The sequence below is a fragment of the Acomys russatus genome, chromosome 16 (assembly GCF_903995435.1).
Source record: "Acomys russatus chromosome 16, mAcoRus1.1, whole genome shotgun sequence".
Lineage (NCBI taxonomy): Eukaryota > Metazoa > Chordata > Mammalia > Rodentia > Muridae > Acomys > Acomys russatus.
In genome coordinates, this window is record NC_067152.1 from 39,669,172 (window position 1) to 39,683,228 (window position 14,057).

At 51.2% G+C, this 14,057-nt stretch overlaps 1 protein-coding gene across 1 annotated transcript in view; it reads right to left on the reverse strand.

Moving 5' to 3' along the window:
* Positions 1-14,057, reverse strand: part of Sdk2 (sidekick cell adhesion molecule 2) — a 123,258-nt gene that overhangs the window by 32,616 nt on the left and 76,585 nt on the right. The window contains exons 28-33 of the mRNA XM_051158991.1: positions 13,600-13,801; positions 12,283-12,386; positions 11,702-11,772; positions 10,246-10,381; positions 6,732-6,833; positions 6,492-6,607 (exon numbers count right to left, since the gene is read on the reverse strand). Of these exons, the coding sequence (XP_051014948.1) occupies positions 6,492-6,607; positions 6,732-6,833; positions 10,246-10,381; positions 11,702-11,772; positions 12,283-12,386; positions 13,600-13,801 (731 nt within the window). The remainder of the gene's footprint in view (positions 1-6,491; positions 6,608-6,731; positions 6,834-10,245; positions 10,382-11,701; positions 11,773-12,282; positions 12,387-13,599; positions 13,802-14,057) is intronic.

The window sequence follows — 14,057 nt, forward strand, 5'->3', positions numbered from 1 at the left end:
GACTCACCTTGTAGACCAGGCTGGCCTCGAACTCACAGTGATCTGACTGCCTCTGCCTCCCCAGTGCTGAGATTAAAGGTGTGCACCACCACGAGCATGCAGCTGCCTGAAACTCTTTTTGTCTGGGGGTTATTTTTGGTTTTTGAGATAGTCTTACTCTGGTTCAGGAAGGCCTGGAACTCACTATGTGGTCCTGCCTCATCTGGGATTAAAGGTATCCACCACCAAGCTTGGACTGATACATGAATGCTAATATTTTCCTACTTTCTTTTTTGAGACAGTGCCTCTCTATGTAGCCCTGGTTGGCTTGAATTCACAGAGACCTGGCCTATCTCTGTCTTCTGAGTGCTGGGACCATAGGTGTGTGCCACCATGCCTAGCTTGAAATGTTTACCATTTGACCAGCATCTCTGTAGTCCCTTCCTAATATGCCAATCACCTTCTACTTCCTGATTGCATGACTCTGACAATTTTGTTATTACTGTCCCATAGACGCTAATGAGCGAGGCCATGTATAAGTGAGGTCATATGGTTCAGTCTTTCTGTGTTCGGCTTATTTCACTTAATACAATGTCTTGTGGGTTCATATAGCCTCATGGAAAAACAAAACAAAACAAAAACCAAATGGACCTTTCCAAGAAGAATACAAATAACATGGCTAACAGGAACCTGGAAAGGCAGTAGACATTACTAAACATTGGGGCCGGAGGATGTGACTCCATGCCACAGTGACTAGCTGTGCGTCATGACACATGCCTGTAATCTCTACCACTTCGCTGGTAGAGGCAAGAGGATCAGAAGTTAAATGCCATTTTTAGCTACACAGTGAGTTCAAGACTAGCCTGGGTCACGCGAGACCCTGTCTCAAACAAAACAAGTCGCAAGGGCCTGTCCCATGGCACCTATTGTGGTGGCTCTCAAGGTGTCAAAAGATAATTAGCCCTATAGAGAGACATTAGAAGCTTCCTATGCCATCACTGGAAATGTAAAATGGTGTAGCCACTGTGGGAAACAGTCTGGAATTCTTCAAAGAAAACTAAAAATAGAATTACCACATGACCCAGCAATCTCATTTCTGGGAATGTATCCAAAAGTATTAAAATCAAGATCTTGAAGAAGGTATTTACACTCCCATGTTCCCTGCAGTAAGAGCCACAATAGTCAAGACATGGAAAATCTAGGCATCGGATTGCACACCTGACTGACATCCAACACTTGGGACACGGAGGCTGAGGGTCACAAGTTCAAGGTCATAGTGACACAGCTAGTTTCGAATCATCTTGAGCTAACATAAGACCATGTCTCAAAACAAGCTAGCAAGCAAGCAAACAAGAAGAAAAAAACCTTCTTGGCATGGTGGCGCACGCCTTTTATCCCAGCACTTGGGAGGCAGAGGCAGGTGAATCACCGTGAGTTTGAGGCCAGCCTGGTTTACAAACCGAGTACAGGACAGCCAAGGCTACACAGAGAAACCTTGTCTCAAAAAACAAAAGCAAAAAAAAGTCCTTCCAGCTGGGTGGTGGTGGTGTACGCCTTTAATCCCAGCACTTGAGAGGAAGAGGCAGGTTGATCCTTGTGAGTTCAAGGCCAGCCTGGTCTACAAAGCAAGTCCTGGACAGTCATGGCTACACAGAGAAACCCTGTCTCGAAAAACCAAAACCAACCAACCAAACAACCAAACAAAACCCCAAAAAACCCCCAAAACCAAACCAAAACCAAAACCCAAAACAAAAACCAAACCAAACCAAAACCAAAACCCAAAACAAAAACAAAAAACAAAAAACAACAAAAAACCAAAACCAAAAATCCCAACAACAACAAAACCCTTCTAGATATTTGCCAGTGGGTGAGTAGACACATGTGCCTAGTGGGCATATGCAATAGAGTATTATTTTGCTTTAAAGGGATGAGAATCCTGTCACCTAGAGCAATATGAACCTACCATCCTCTTGAGAGTTTCACAGTCTTTAGACTATAATACCTGATGCTGTGTCGAGGCTATGTAAACAGTCACCTCCACACATCTCCTAGGAAATAATAGGAAAATTTCTCCACGTTCACTCTGGCCCAGCATTTTCCTCTGATATCTACGATCCCCAGCAGGTTGAACCCACAGGTACAGAGGAGCCCGTGGGAAATGACAGCTGGCTATAACTGCTTTCCACACTCCCGTCTCCTTGCCCTTTCTCCCTCACTTCATTCCCAGTAGACACTGAGCTGGGAAACTGAAGGGACCAGGTGGGACCTTGCTGTCTCCTACTATCATGGTGACACCAGTTGTCTCTCCCCATCTTACTTACTATTTATTATTTATTTTATTTTATTTATTTATTTTTTTTTGGTTTTTTTGAGACAGGGTTTCTCTGTGTAGCCTTGGCTGTCCTGGACTCACTTTGTAGACCAGGCTGGCCTCAAACTCACAAAGATCCACCTGTCTCTGCCTCCCAAGTGCTGGGATTAAAGGTGTGTGCCACCATCACCCGGTTTATTTATTATTTATTTATTGAAGGAGGAGGAGGCAATACTGGGATGGAGCCCAGGGCCTTGTGCATGGTAAACAGTCTACCACTTATAACCTTCTCAGCCCTTTTTTGTTTTGTTTGTTTGGTTATTGACAGTCTCACGCAGCCTGGGCTACGATTCAACTAGCTATATGGTTGAGGAGAACTTTGAACTCTTTTTTTGTTTTGTTTTGTTTTTTTGAGATGGGGTTCTCTGTGTAACAGCCCTGGCTGCCCTAGAACTTGCTTTATAGACCAGGCTGGCCTCCAACTCTCAGAGATCTGACTGCCTCTGCTTTCTGAGTGCTGGGATGAAAGGTGTGCGCCACCGCTGCTCTGCCAGCTCTCTCTCTCTCTCTCTTTTTTTTTTTTTTTTTTTTTTGAGACAGCGTTTCTCTGTGTAGCCTTGGCCATCCTGGACTCACTTTGTAGACCAGGCTGGCCTCGAACTCACAGCGATCCGCCTGCCTCTGCCTCCCGAGTGCTGGGATGAAAGGTGTGCGCCACCGCTGCTCTGCTAGCTCTCTTTAAGGCCACCCTGACTATGTTTGTGTCTGCGGAGGACTAGCTGATGAAGCGGTTGCAGCTGTTCATGTGTGTTGTATGTTTAGCATCTTCCCATGCAAAAGTAGCCAGGACAATTTGTACACACACAGGCATGGCTATATTCCATTAAAACATTATTTTGTTTTTGTTCTTGTTTTTCGATACAGGGTCTCTCTGTGTAGCTCTGGCTGTTGTGATCTCTCACTTTGTAGACCAGGCTGATCTCACAACTCATAGAGATCCCCCTGCCTTTGCCTCCCAAGTGCTAGGATTAAAGACCTGTGCCACCTCCACCCAAATAATAAAACTTTTTTTTTTTGATGTAAAGACAGTAGGCTAAATTTAACTTATGGGCTATAGTTGGCCAGTCCTGTTAAATTGAATTTTCTGTCTAATTCCAGCATTTTTTTTCTGGACAGGATTTTGAATAGCCCAGGCTAGCCTCAAACTATGGAGCCAAGGATAGTCTAGAACTTATGACCCTCCTGTCGCTGCCTTCCCAGTGCTAGCATCACAGGCGCCATCACACCCCGTTTATGTGAAGTGGCAGGTTGGACCCAGGGTTTTGGGTCCAATCAACTTAGCTACATCCCTGTTCCCCTCCAGCATCTTAGAAAAAGCCAATCAAAAGCAGCAAACTAGCTGGGGTGCAATTCTCTCTTAACACCCCCATAACTGCTCCCTGGGCTGCACTTGTTCTGTCTCTCAACAGGAGCTGACAATCCAAGTTTCCCTCTCCATAGAAGCATAATTTCTCCTTGGCGTCCTGAGTCATCACTCAGGCTTTTTTTCCAGGTTTTATTTGGGTCTTTTGTTTTTCATCTGTGTCTGTGTAGGCTCTTTTGTCCCAGGACCTTCTATGTGCTGAGCACTCCTCAGTTCACATTTCTGGTATCGAGCCTTTCTCTTAAGCCCCATTTGTAGCTACAGCTTCTTGTCTCCTTTGGTGGCTAACAAATTTGTTTTTGTTTGTTTATTTTATTTTATTTTATTTTTTTGAGACAAGGTTTCTCTGTGCAGCCTTGGCTGTCCTAGACTTACTTTGTAGATCAGGCTGGCCTCGAACTCACAGAGATCTGCCTGCCTCCGCCTCCGTGTGCTGGGATTAAAGGCGTGCGCCACCACGTCTGGTCTTGTTTATTGAGACAGGGTTTCTCTGTGCAGTCGTAGTCCTGGCTGTCCTGGAATTTGCTCTGTAGACCAGGCTGGCCTCGAACTCAGATATCTGCCTGCCCGTCTCCCGAGTGCTGGGATTAAAGGTGTGAGACGCCATCACGCAGCTGTAGATGTCTTGAAATGAACACATAGGAACACACTCCAGGTCTCCTCAGCCTCCTCCTTTTTCTTTCCTGTGACCAAGGTTCCATCTTCCTCATGCTCTCTGGCTATGGCGCTGCTCATATTTCCTGTTCTTCCCTCACGTCATAGCCATCTGTCAGAATCTACCAGCCCCCTCCCTTGTCCTAGTCAGGGACCTACGTAGCCCAGGGTGGCTTTGAACTTCCTATATAGTAAAGGATGATTTTGAACTTCTGATGTTTCTGTCTCTACCTCCTGAGTGCTGGGAGTTACAAGTGTTACAGGTATGCACCATCACAGCGGGACGTATGGTGCTGGGGATACAACCCAGGATTTCGCGCATGCCAGATAAGCACCCTGTCAGCTGAGCCCCACTTGCAGCCCGGATGTTGATGTGAACGCACCAGGCCACCCCCCCACCCCCCCACCCTCGGTCAATGGGCGCTGATGTCACATCACTGATCAGCACACATCCGGGGTGCAGCAATTCCAATCCCTGCAGCTCACACCCAGGTAAGGCGCGTGTTTTCTGGGAACTGCAGAAATCTGCTGTGTAACCCGGGCACCCACACATTTCCTGGATCTGTATGTTAACTTACACTTCTAAACTTCAACAGTCTGATAACTGCCACGCCATCGCTGGCTCTGCCTGGCGCCTCCTGTCCCTCTAGAGGCATATACTATAAGTGAAATATTTGGTTTTCCCAGCTGGTAAAGCCTTGAGGGGGAACCATTCATCTTCAGAGCTTCCTTGGCAAGATGCCTTCCTCCTCCTCCTCCACCCTGGATGCAAAAGATTCCTATACTGGATTTTACCTTACAGCAGACAGTCCCGTCTCCACAGGCTGTGTGGCAGAGAGAATGTTTCACCTTGGCAGACCCTAGCTTCTACCTACGGAATGACATGCTGGGCCAGGAAAACCATGGGATTCTGTGGTTTGCATACCCAGCGTCCCCAGGGCCATTGCATGGCGACAGTTTTCTGAACTGCCATCCAAATGTTAGGATTCAGAGTCTCCCAGATACTGGCTAGGGAGGCAAGCTCCCACCACAGCCCAGGGCTGCATGCCCCAAGGAGGGAGGGAGGGAGGGAAGGATGGAGGGAGGGATGGAGGGAGAGATGGAGGGAGGGAGGGTGTCAGCTCTTTATTTTTCCACACCCTGCCCTCCTCCAGGGACTGGCCATGTGCTCTGCTTTCTCGCAAGGGCTATTTGGGCACCTGGGTTCTAACACTGACTGGTCCAGAGTGTATCAGTTGGACTACAGTTTCCTCATTGATATAAAATGCGCATCAATGCCCACAGTGTAGCAGCCTCCTAGGCTTTTGGCAGGCTGGAGGAGTTTAAAGGTTTCTGCAAATATGAACTCCACCATAACAGCATCCTCAGTCAGACATGACCTTTAAGCCAATTTTCAAATGCTACCAGAATAGTATCAGGGCCTAAGGTCCTCACAGATTTTCTTCCCCCCCAACACAGGTTCTTGTAGCCCAGCTTGGCCTCACACTTCCTAGAGTCTAAACTGACCTTGAATTCCAATCCTGCCTCCACCTCCTGTGTACTGGAATTACATAAACTGCCATATCTGGTTTAAGCAATGCTGGGGATTGAACCTGAGGCTTTGTGCATGCAAAGCAAGCACTCTATCAACTGAGCTACATGCCCAGCCCTTTTTCCTCTGAAGTCTTATGTGATTATGGGGCTGGACGTGGTGAGGTAGTGACTTGTGCGCCTTAGAACAGAATACAGAAGTGGGGTCTGAGTTTTGTTTTGTTTTTTTTTGTTTGTTTTGTTGTTTTTGTTTTTTGAGACAGGGTTTCTCTGTGTAGCCTTGGCTGTCCTGGACTCACTTTGTAGATCAGTATGGCCTTGAACTCACAGCGATCCGCCTGCCTCTGCCTCCCGAGTGCTGGGATTAAAGAGGTTTGAGTTCTTAGATCAAGCTCAGCCCACCTCAGAATGGAACTATTGTATGGCAACACATTTCTGCCAGCTGTGCAGGTAACCAAGGCCACAGGTGTGTGGTGAAGCCTGCGAGCAAACATCTGGCTGTGGGCAGGAAGTGCCTTCGTTCCACTGACCTAGGTCCCCCACCCCCACCTCTTTGCCCCTCTGCACCCCACTCCTCTGTCAGATCACCCATACCTTGTATCCTTGGATGTCTCCATTCTGGCTGTCCAGCGGGGGTGGCTCCCAGGTCACATCCAGCTGTGTGGCTGTGGCGCTATGGATGGCCACGTTCTGTGGTGCTGCTGTGGGCACTGTAAGGCATGGAGGTTGGTGAGTGAGTGGAAGAGGAGGTGGGCTAGGGAAGGATGGTAGGGGCGGGGGGGGTGGGGGGGGAACCCTGGAACTCCACCCTGGGACTCACGAGGGCACACTCACCTGCCTCTCCAACAAAGACCTCTTGTGGTGGGCTCAAGGGTCCCTCACCCACGGCGTTGTACACACTCATTCGGATCTCGTAACGCCTGTGCTTGCTCAGATCTACGGGTGAGAGTGGGGCGGGGGTCAGGAACCCCGAGGTCAGAGAGCCTATGGAAGGAGTCCTCCATGGAGGAGGCTGGAGCTACAGGGGAGGGAGGAGGCAGAACTACCATGTGACATTGAAGAGGAAGGAGATAAGTGGCAAGCTTTAGATGCTTGGGTTGCACGCTGCCCACACAGATATGTGACACAAAGCCTGCTCCTGCTCTAGGGTCATAAATACAACTGAATCTCCAAGTGAGTAGTGCTGAGATTGATAGGGCCAGTGTTCACAGTCCTGGCCACCCTGGGCTGGAGGGTCAAACCTTCCTTGCCTGTACTTCTCCCACTATGGCAGATGCAAACCATATCAGCCATGTCCCTGCGGTGTCCCCACCTGCCCCCAGTCACCAACCCCCTCTCTTCTCAGTTGGGGCCAGGGATGGAATCCAGTGTCTCACAAAGGTGAGCCCAAGCTCTATCATTGAGTTGTAACCTCCCGTCCCCCACCCAGCCCCACACCCATTAGCTCAGTCTTAGAGGGCATGTGTTTATAGAACATGAATGCTGGGTGAAGAAATTCCATTTATTGGTCAAGTTTGAAGTGCTTGGTCAGGGGGACATGCCTGATGAAGAGAAGCTGCCGAGAGAAAATGGGCTTTTGCTGTCCTGGGTGGGAGATGTGATCCCTTTTCATGGTGGCCAATATGTCATCCCATCGTCTAAATTCTGCTGTCCCCATCTGTCTGTCTCCCACCCTTGTCCCCCAGGGTGGCAGTTCTGTCATGGAGTAGGCTCAGGCTGCAGAGACGAGGGCAGTCTAGATTCTGAGGTTGGTTTTCCTGGTCAGAAGGCACTGTGTGTGTGTGTGTGTGTGTGTGTGTGTGTGTGTGTGCGCGCATGCGTGCTGAGGCTTCAGAAACACCGAGGGGCAGAGGTGAGCCACACGAGGACAGGCTTGACATATTCCATCCAGGAGCCTGAGACATGGCTAGAGAGACAGTGAGGGCCAACGTGCCTCACATAGGTCAAGGCAGGCAACAGCAACAGACGCCTGCCTACCTGCCCTGTAGTATGCTTTACCTCCTACTGCTGACCTGCTGACCTCTCCACTCAAGTCTATAGACTTCCTTTATTACTCATGACTTATATAGGATAGGCTTGGAGGATTCTCTTCCAAAATGCTCCCTGTTTCATGGGCTTAAGAGCTGTATGCATGACAGGAGGCCCTAGTATTTAAGCACCCTGGGTGGGTGTGCTGGTACAAGTCATAAGAGGAGACCTCAACGGAGGAGAACATGCCTCCATCAGATTGGCCTGTAGCTAAGTCTGTGGGGGTATTTTCCTGATTACTGACTAATGTGGGAAGGCCCAGCCCATCGTGGGTGGTGCCATGCCTGGGCAGGTGGTCCTGGGTGGTATAAGCAACGTTCCACTATGGCTCCTGGTTTACTTCCTGTGTGGAGACCCTCAGTGTAAGCCAGATAAACCCTTTCTTCCACAAGTTGCTTTTTACTTTCTTTTTCTGGTTTTTCAAGACAGGGTTTCTCCGTGTAGCTTTGGCTGTTTTAGACTTGCTTTGTAGACCAGGCTGGCCTTGAACTCACATCCTGCCTCTGCCTCCCCCGAGTGCTGGGATTAAAGGCGTGCACCACCACACCCAGCTCCCAGGTTGCTTTTCAACATGGTCTTTATCACAGCAACAGGAAGTAAGCTAGGATAGTGGGTGGACCTGGGTTCAGGTGTTCTTGAGGACTGCCCCCCCTCCCTCCAGCCCAGCCCAGGAGGTCTGGGCCACAACGGGTCACCATGCAAGGGGACTTACTGTCCAGCTCGTACTGCGTGAGGCTGGGCCGGGTCAGGTTCCGCATGGAGTACAAGGCTAGGGGGCAGGAGGTGAGAAGCCAGGGAGACAGCAGACAGAGGTTAGCGCACAGAGGCACCCCACCCACCGGGACCCTACCAGGCCTGGGATAGAATGCTGAGGCTGGTGATGGAGCAGCCAGGGGGCACTGCTTCCAATTCCTGGTGCTGTGCAAGGGGCCTAGATAGAAGTCGGGGTTTAGGCGGGGTGGGTATATTTTAAAACACTGACCAAGGTAATGGGGCAGCCTCTCAGAGCCTAGGAACCCTGAGGGCAGTTCTGGGGGGACCCTTTTATCCCACTTGTTCCCCCAGCTTCACTTTGGAGCTCTGAGCAAACCAGGGTGAAATATTGGCATCGTGAATTTCCTCATATGAGCCAGAAACAATTTTATTGTCAAGAAATATGAGTGCATCAGATGCAGGTCATATGAAATCACGGCCACAAGCAGACATTGGCCAAAATAATAAAATAAGGAAAGATAAGAAAATAACATGAGCTGTTGAATTGGGTATTTCTGTGGGTTTCATTCATTTACTATCCCTTTGCTCCATGTTCAATCATTTTGTTGTCAGCGAATATCCCTGGAAGAAAAGGCTCCACCAGCTTGGGAGATATGGGACACAGCACAGTAGGGCACAGATGGGGACCTAGGCTGCCTCCTCTCTCCTGCTCACTTCTCTTTTGGTAAACAGTGTGGCTCCCTTTTCTCATCCTCTACATGCCTTCCTCTTTCCTGCCTGCCTCCCTCTCCCTTCCTGGAACAGATGTGGAGCCCTAAGGAATCCACACTCTTGGCCTGCATCCTTGGCTCAGCCTCATGCTCTTTGGCCATGCTAACACCACAGCTTCCTTGCCTCTGCTTCCCTGTCTCCTATAGCCAGGCCATTACCTCCAAGCTCCCGGTGTCTCCTATAAACCCAAAGTTCACTCACACCCTTCTCTTGATCATGGCTTTCCCAACATCCTCTCTCCTTGGGATTTCTACTTGAATGCCTATGCCTGCCCCCACCCCCTTCTCTGCTTCTATACTTGAAGGCTGGCTTCTTTGGCCCTAGGGCTTGGGTAGTGACTTCCTGGGGAATAGGAGTAGGTAATGATTGTTGTTCTTGGTGAGGGTCTAGACGTTGAGGGTGATGGTCTTTCTAAGCTGGTGGTTCCTTCCTCCACACATCTGCCTGCCTAACTGCAATCATCCTTCCATATCAAGAGAGCCCTTTGGAAGTGTTCTGGATCATTCTCCCACTTTCATGTCGATGACCCTTGACATCTATTTCAGGGTTTACTTATAAAATGTCTGATCCTTCCTCCATCAGACTGATCCAAGAGGTCAGGGACACTGTCTGTTTAACTAAGAGTATGCCCAGAGTGTCTTGGAGTATGCAGAAGATGCTCAATAAATGCTCAGCAAGTGAATACATGGGGGGGGGGGCGGGAGGAGGAGAGGAACACAAAGGGGAGGGCAGCAGGGTTGCAGGTTAGCAGGCTCAAGGAAGCTGGGAGCTTCAGAGCAGGGAGGTGGGCATGCCTTACCCTCACCCTCTCTAAGGCCCTAGGAGTGCTACTCACAGGTGAGCTCAGCCCACTTGGCCCCGGGGTTGTTGATGCCTCGAAGAGTGAAGCCCCTCAGCCCTTCGTAAAGCAGCTCCCGGTACCGGATTCGAAAACCCAAGAGGATGCCGTTGATCTTGTCCTCAGATGGAGGCTACAGGTGTGAGGGTCAAACAACGGGAGGGGCCTTGGCTATTGCTCCCCTTGTTCCACCCCCCTCTGCCCATCACACCTCCTGTAGCCACAGAGCAGGGACTATGTCCCAACCAGTAAAAGAAACCGGGATAGCTTTGGTCACTTCCAAAGAGGTTGTTACATTCTCTTCCAGATGGGGGAAGGGCAGGAATCACCATGCAATGCCCCCCCTTCAAGCAGTGCAGGAAACACTTAGAGACACTAAGGTCACACAGAAGCAATAAGCCCTGAAAACACACTCTGGAGTCAGGTGGAGCCATTGCTTGTCCAGGAAACCAGCGACCCACTGCTGGCCTGCCCCGGGGCGGCGGCGGGCGGGGGGGGGGGGTGGAGGGGGCCTGTGGCTCCCTGACAACCACCCAGCCAGCACTTTCTGGTGTCTCCCGTGAGCTGAGCCCTCTTCCTACACTATAGCACGTGCAAGGATGAGTGTGCCCTCATGTATCGCCTCTCTTCCTTTCTTTGTTTTGTCCCTGTCCTCAGCTGAGCTGGAGGGACAGGCTTTTTGCCAAGTGGAAGCTATTTTCTTTATGATACCTCCTTTAAGAAATCTGTCGAAACGCTTCAGCCTTTTTTAACAGCTCCTTAATTGCCTCCCTGGCTGCCATGGCCATCACCTGGCCCTTTTGCCAGGCTGTCCCATCTACTCCAGTCTCCTCTGGTTCACGTGGGACTGCCAGGTCATTTTCATTTATGGGGGTCCCCTCTGGGACCCCAGGCCTCTGTTACACAGAGATTGTCAGAACCTCAGATCCTGAGAGGCAGGGACAGGAGCTAGCCCCCTTTTTTTGGGGGGGGGCGCTTCTGTGGGTGACCTGCTGAGCCTGAGGCTGGGATCCGGAGAACGTATGGGCAGCTTGGTTGCTGAGGATGCCTTGGGCCCTGGCAGAACCAACAGTGCTCACCACAGAGCAGGCATCTGCGGGGACACTGCTCATGATGACAGTCACAGGTCTCTATTGGGAAGCTTGTTGCTGACTGACTGGGCTCTATAGAGCCTTGGGGGTGCCCCCAGAGCCCAGGTGCTTTTCGGTACACATATTGGTCAGCTCTAGGGTCATGAAACTAATCCTGTCACTTGAGCTCTGTGACCTGAGGCCATGAGTATCTAATGTTCTGTGCCTTGCACACACCTTGGTCTCCCACACCTTCCCCTGTGCTCTGGGAGTATAGAACAGAGGCGGATGTAGCCCTGGTGGGGACTGGTGGATTTTCTGGTCTCAGCCAAGGGCTTATCGGAGTCCTTGGAAATGAACCTACCCTGTCCACCTAGCCTTACCTGCCATCGGATTAGCACAGAGGTGGTGGTGTGTGGGGTCACTGACAGGATGGTGGGTGCCTCATCTGGGGCTGTGGAGAGAGGCAGAGGAGTGGACTCTGAGGCCCAGAGTGTCAGCACCGCATAGAAACATACAGTGACCAGATTCCGCTGACATTGGCTGGCTAGGTAGGTCCTGCTTAAGTTACCCTGGACACCCACCAACCCGATTCCTCAGAGCAAACAGCCAGGGTGAGCTGAAGGCCTGATCCTAGCCCAAACCCAGAGTCTTAGAGCTCCTCATGGCCACAGAACTCAGGTTGCTGTTAGGTGCAGGGTGCAGCTAGTCATACTTTTTGCCATCTGGAGGGACATGAGAGCAGAAATGCACTCCTATCCCAGGCTGGGCTTAGGACCCTGAGCCATGGGCAAAAGCTCTTTTGTCCCAACCCTCTGGGCACCCTGGCCTAGAGGCAGACAGGCTTAGCAGGCCTAGGGAGCCATCTCTCACCCTCAGAGGCCCCTCCCACAGAAGGACCCTTCATGCCCAGGAAGCAACCATGGCTGAGAGCAAGAGGCCCCAGCAGGGAGGTGGCACTGACCGGCCTGCAGGGTGGTCAGCGAGTCCGACTCCTCACTGAACTCACTGTCCCCGATGTCATTGGTTGCCTTCACCCGAAACTTGTAGGACGTGAAGGGCTTGAGTCTGTGAAGAGAATTGGGGGCCAGTGAGGGAGGTGCCAACTATGACGAGTATGAGCGACCCCTCTGCCCCCAGACTCTTATGTTGAAGACTTGGGTCCCAGTTGGTGCAGTTGTTTTGAGAAACAGAAATTTCAGGAAGCGGGCCACCAGGACAGGCACACATATGTCCTTTAGCCCTTCCTCTAGTCTGTTTCCTGGTCACCAAGACCCTCTACCACATCATCCTTTCACTTGCCCGAAACAAGAGACCCAGCTGGCCTCGGGCCAAAGCCCCCAAGGCTGTGTTCCCTGGCAAATCTTCCCTACTTCCAGTTGCTTCCTCCAGGAGTTTGCCACCGTGAGGACAAGTCTGACTGACACATTGTCCTTCAAGACCCAGTTCCTCACCTCTTCCATGGGGTCTCATCTATCTATGCTGGAAGAAGGGAGCCAAGGGAGAAAGTGTGTCTATGTGGGGGGACATGAGTGCTGATGGAGACATGGGAAGGGGTTGCATTGGGACAGGCTTTGAGATACTGAGTGTCCGGCCCAGGCCCCATACCATCCCTGCTTAGGGCGCGTTTCACTACTTCACTGTAATGATAGGTCACACCTCTCCAGGCTCACGTTTACTCACGCTTTGGTGGCCATGAAAACATTCACACTTTCCTCCCCACACAATCGCACGCACGCGAGGTGCCCTGCAAGCTCTCTGTCCTTTCCTGAAAGTTAGGGAATTTTTTTGGGGGGTGGGTGGGGGTGGGGCAAAGTAGAGGTTCCTCAGAGAGAAGGAAAATTGTCTCTATGAGCCTCATTTTTCTTCAGAGCTCAGGGAGGGGAAGAGAAATCTTGCTCAAGATCCAGGTTACACGTCGATTGGAAGATAAAAAAATACAACTGCCGGGGATCAGATGGAGGCCAGAGTTTTAGAGAGGTACTTCATACCCCTATTAAAGATGGGAGGAGGACAAGGGCTGCTGGGAGAATCGCTAAGGAAGAAAGGCAAGTGCTTTGCTAAGGGAGCCTGGCTAGGCTCTACAGATAACGAAGAGGCAACCCTTATGGGTTTCCCAGAGCCGGGGAGAGAGCTGGAAGAGGTGAGTGTGGCTGGTGGAGTGTGCTGAGGAAGGCTTGGGTGACCACCTGAAGGTGCTCTCAGAAGCCCCACTCCCTCCTGCGAGGTGCTGTCTCTAGGAGAGAAGGGAGCAGAGAAGTGGGTGTGGACCCCACCTTACCTGTCCACAGTGAAGGCAGAGGCGTTGTGGTTCACGGAGGCCGAGTGCAGCGCCCACCTGCCGCTGGGCAGCTCCCGAGTCTGGATGGTGTAGTAACGTACCGGGGAGAGCCCATCGCTGCCTGGTTCCCAGGACAGCAGCACACTTCGAGCTTTCACATCTTCCTGCTGCACCACAGGCTTGCTGGGGGGCTGTGGGCGGTCTGCAGGGCAGGGCAGGGAATAGTTGAGACAGTGGTGGTAATGCAGGGTGGTGGTAGTAGAGGTGAGACCCGCCCTCAGTGTCCAAAACCCTACGTGCCTGGAGAGCCGCGCCTCTCGTGGCAGCCCCTGGAGGAGGATTTGTTGACACACTTGCTTTCGCTCCTGACAGAGATGGGTCCTGCACTGTGCCTGACTGAGTCGGACTGGGCCATGCTTCCCTGTGGGCGTTCATTCCCAGCATGCCCTGCTCTGCTC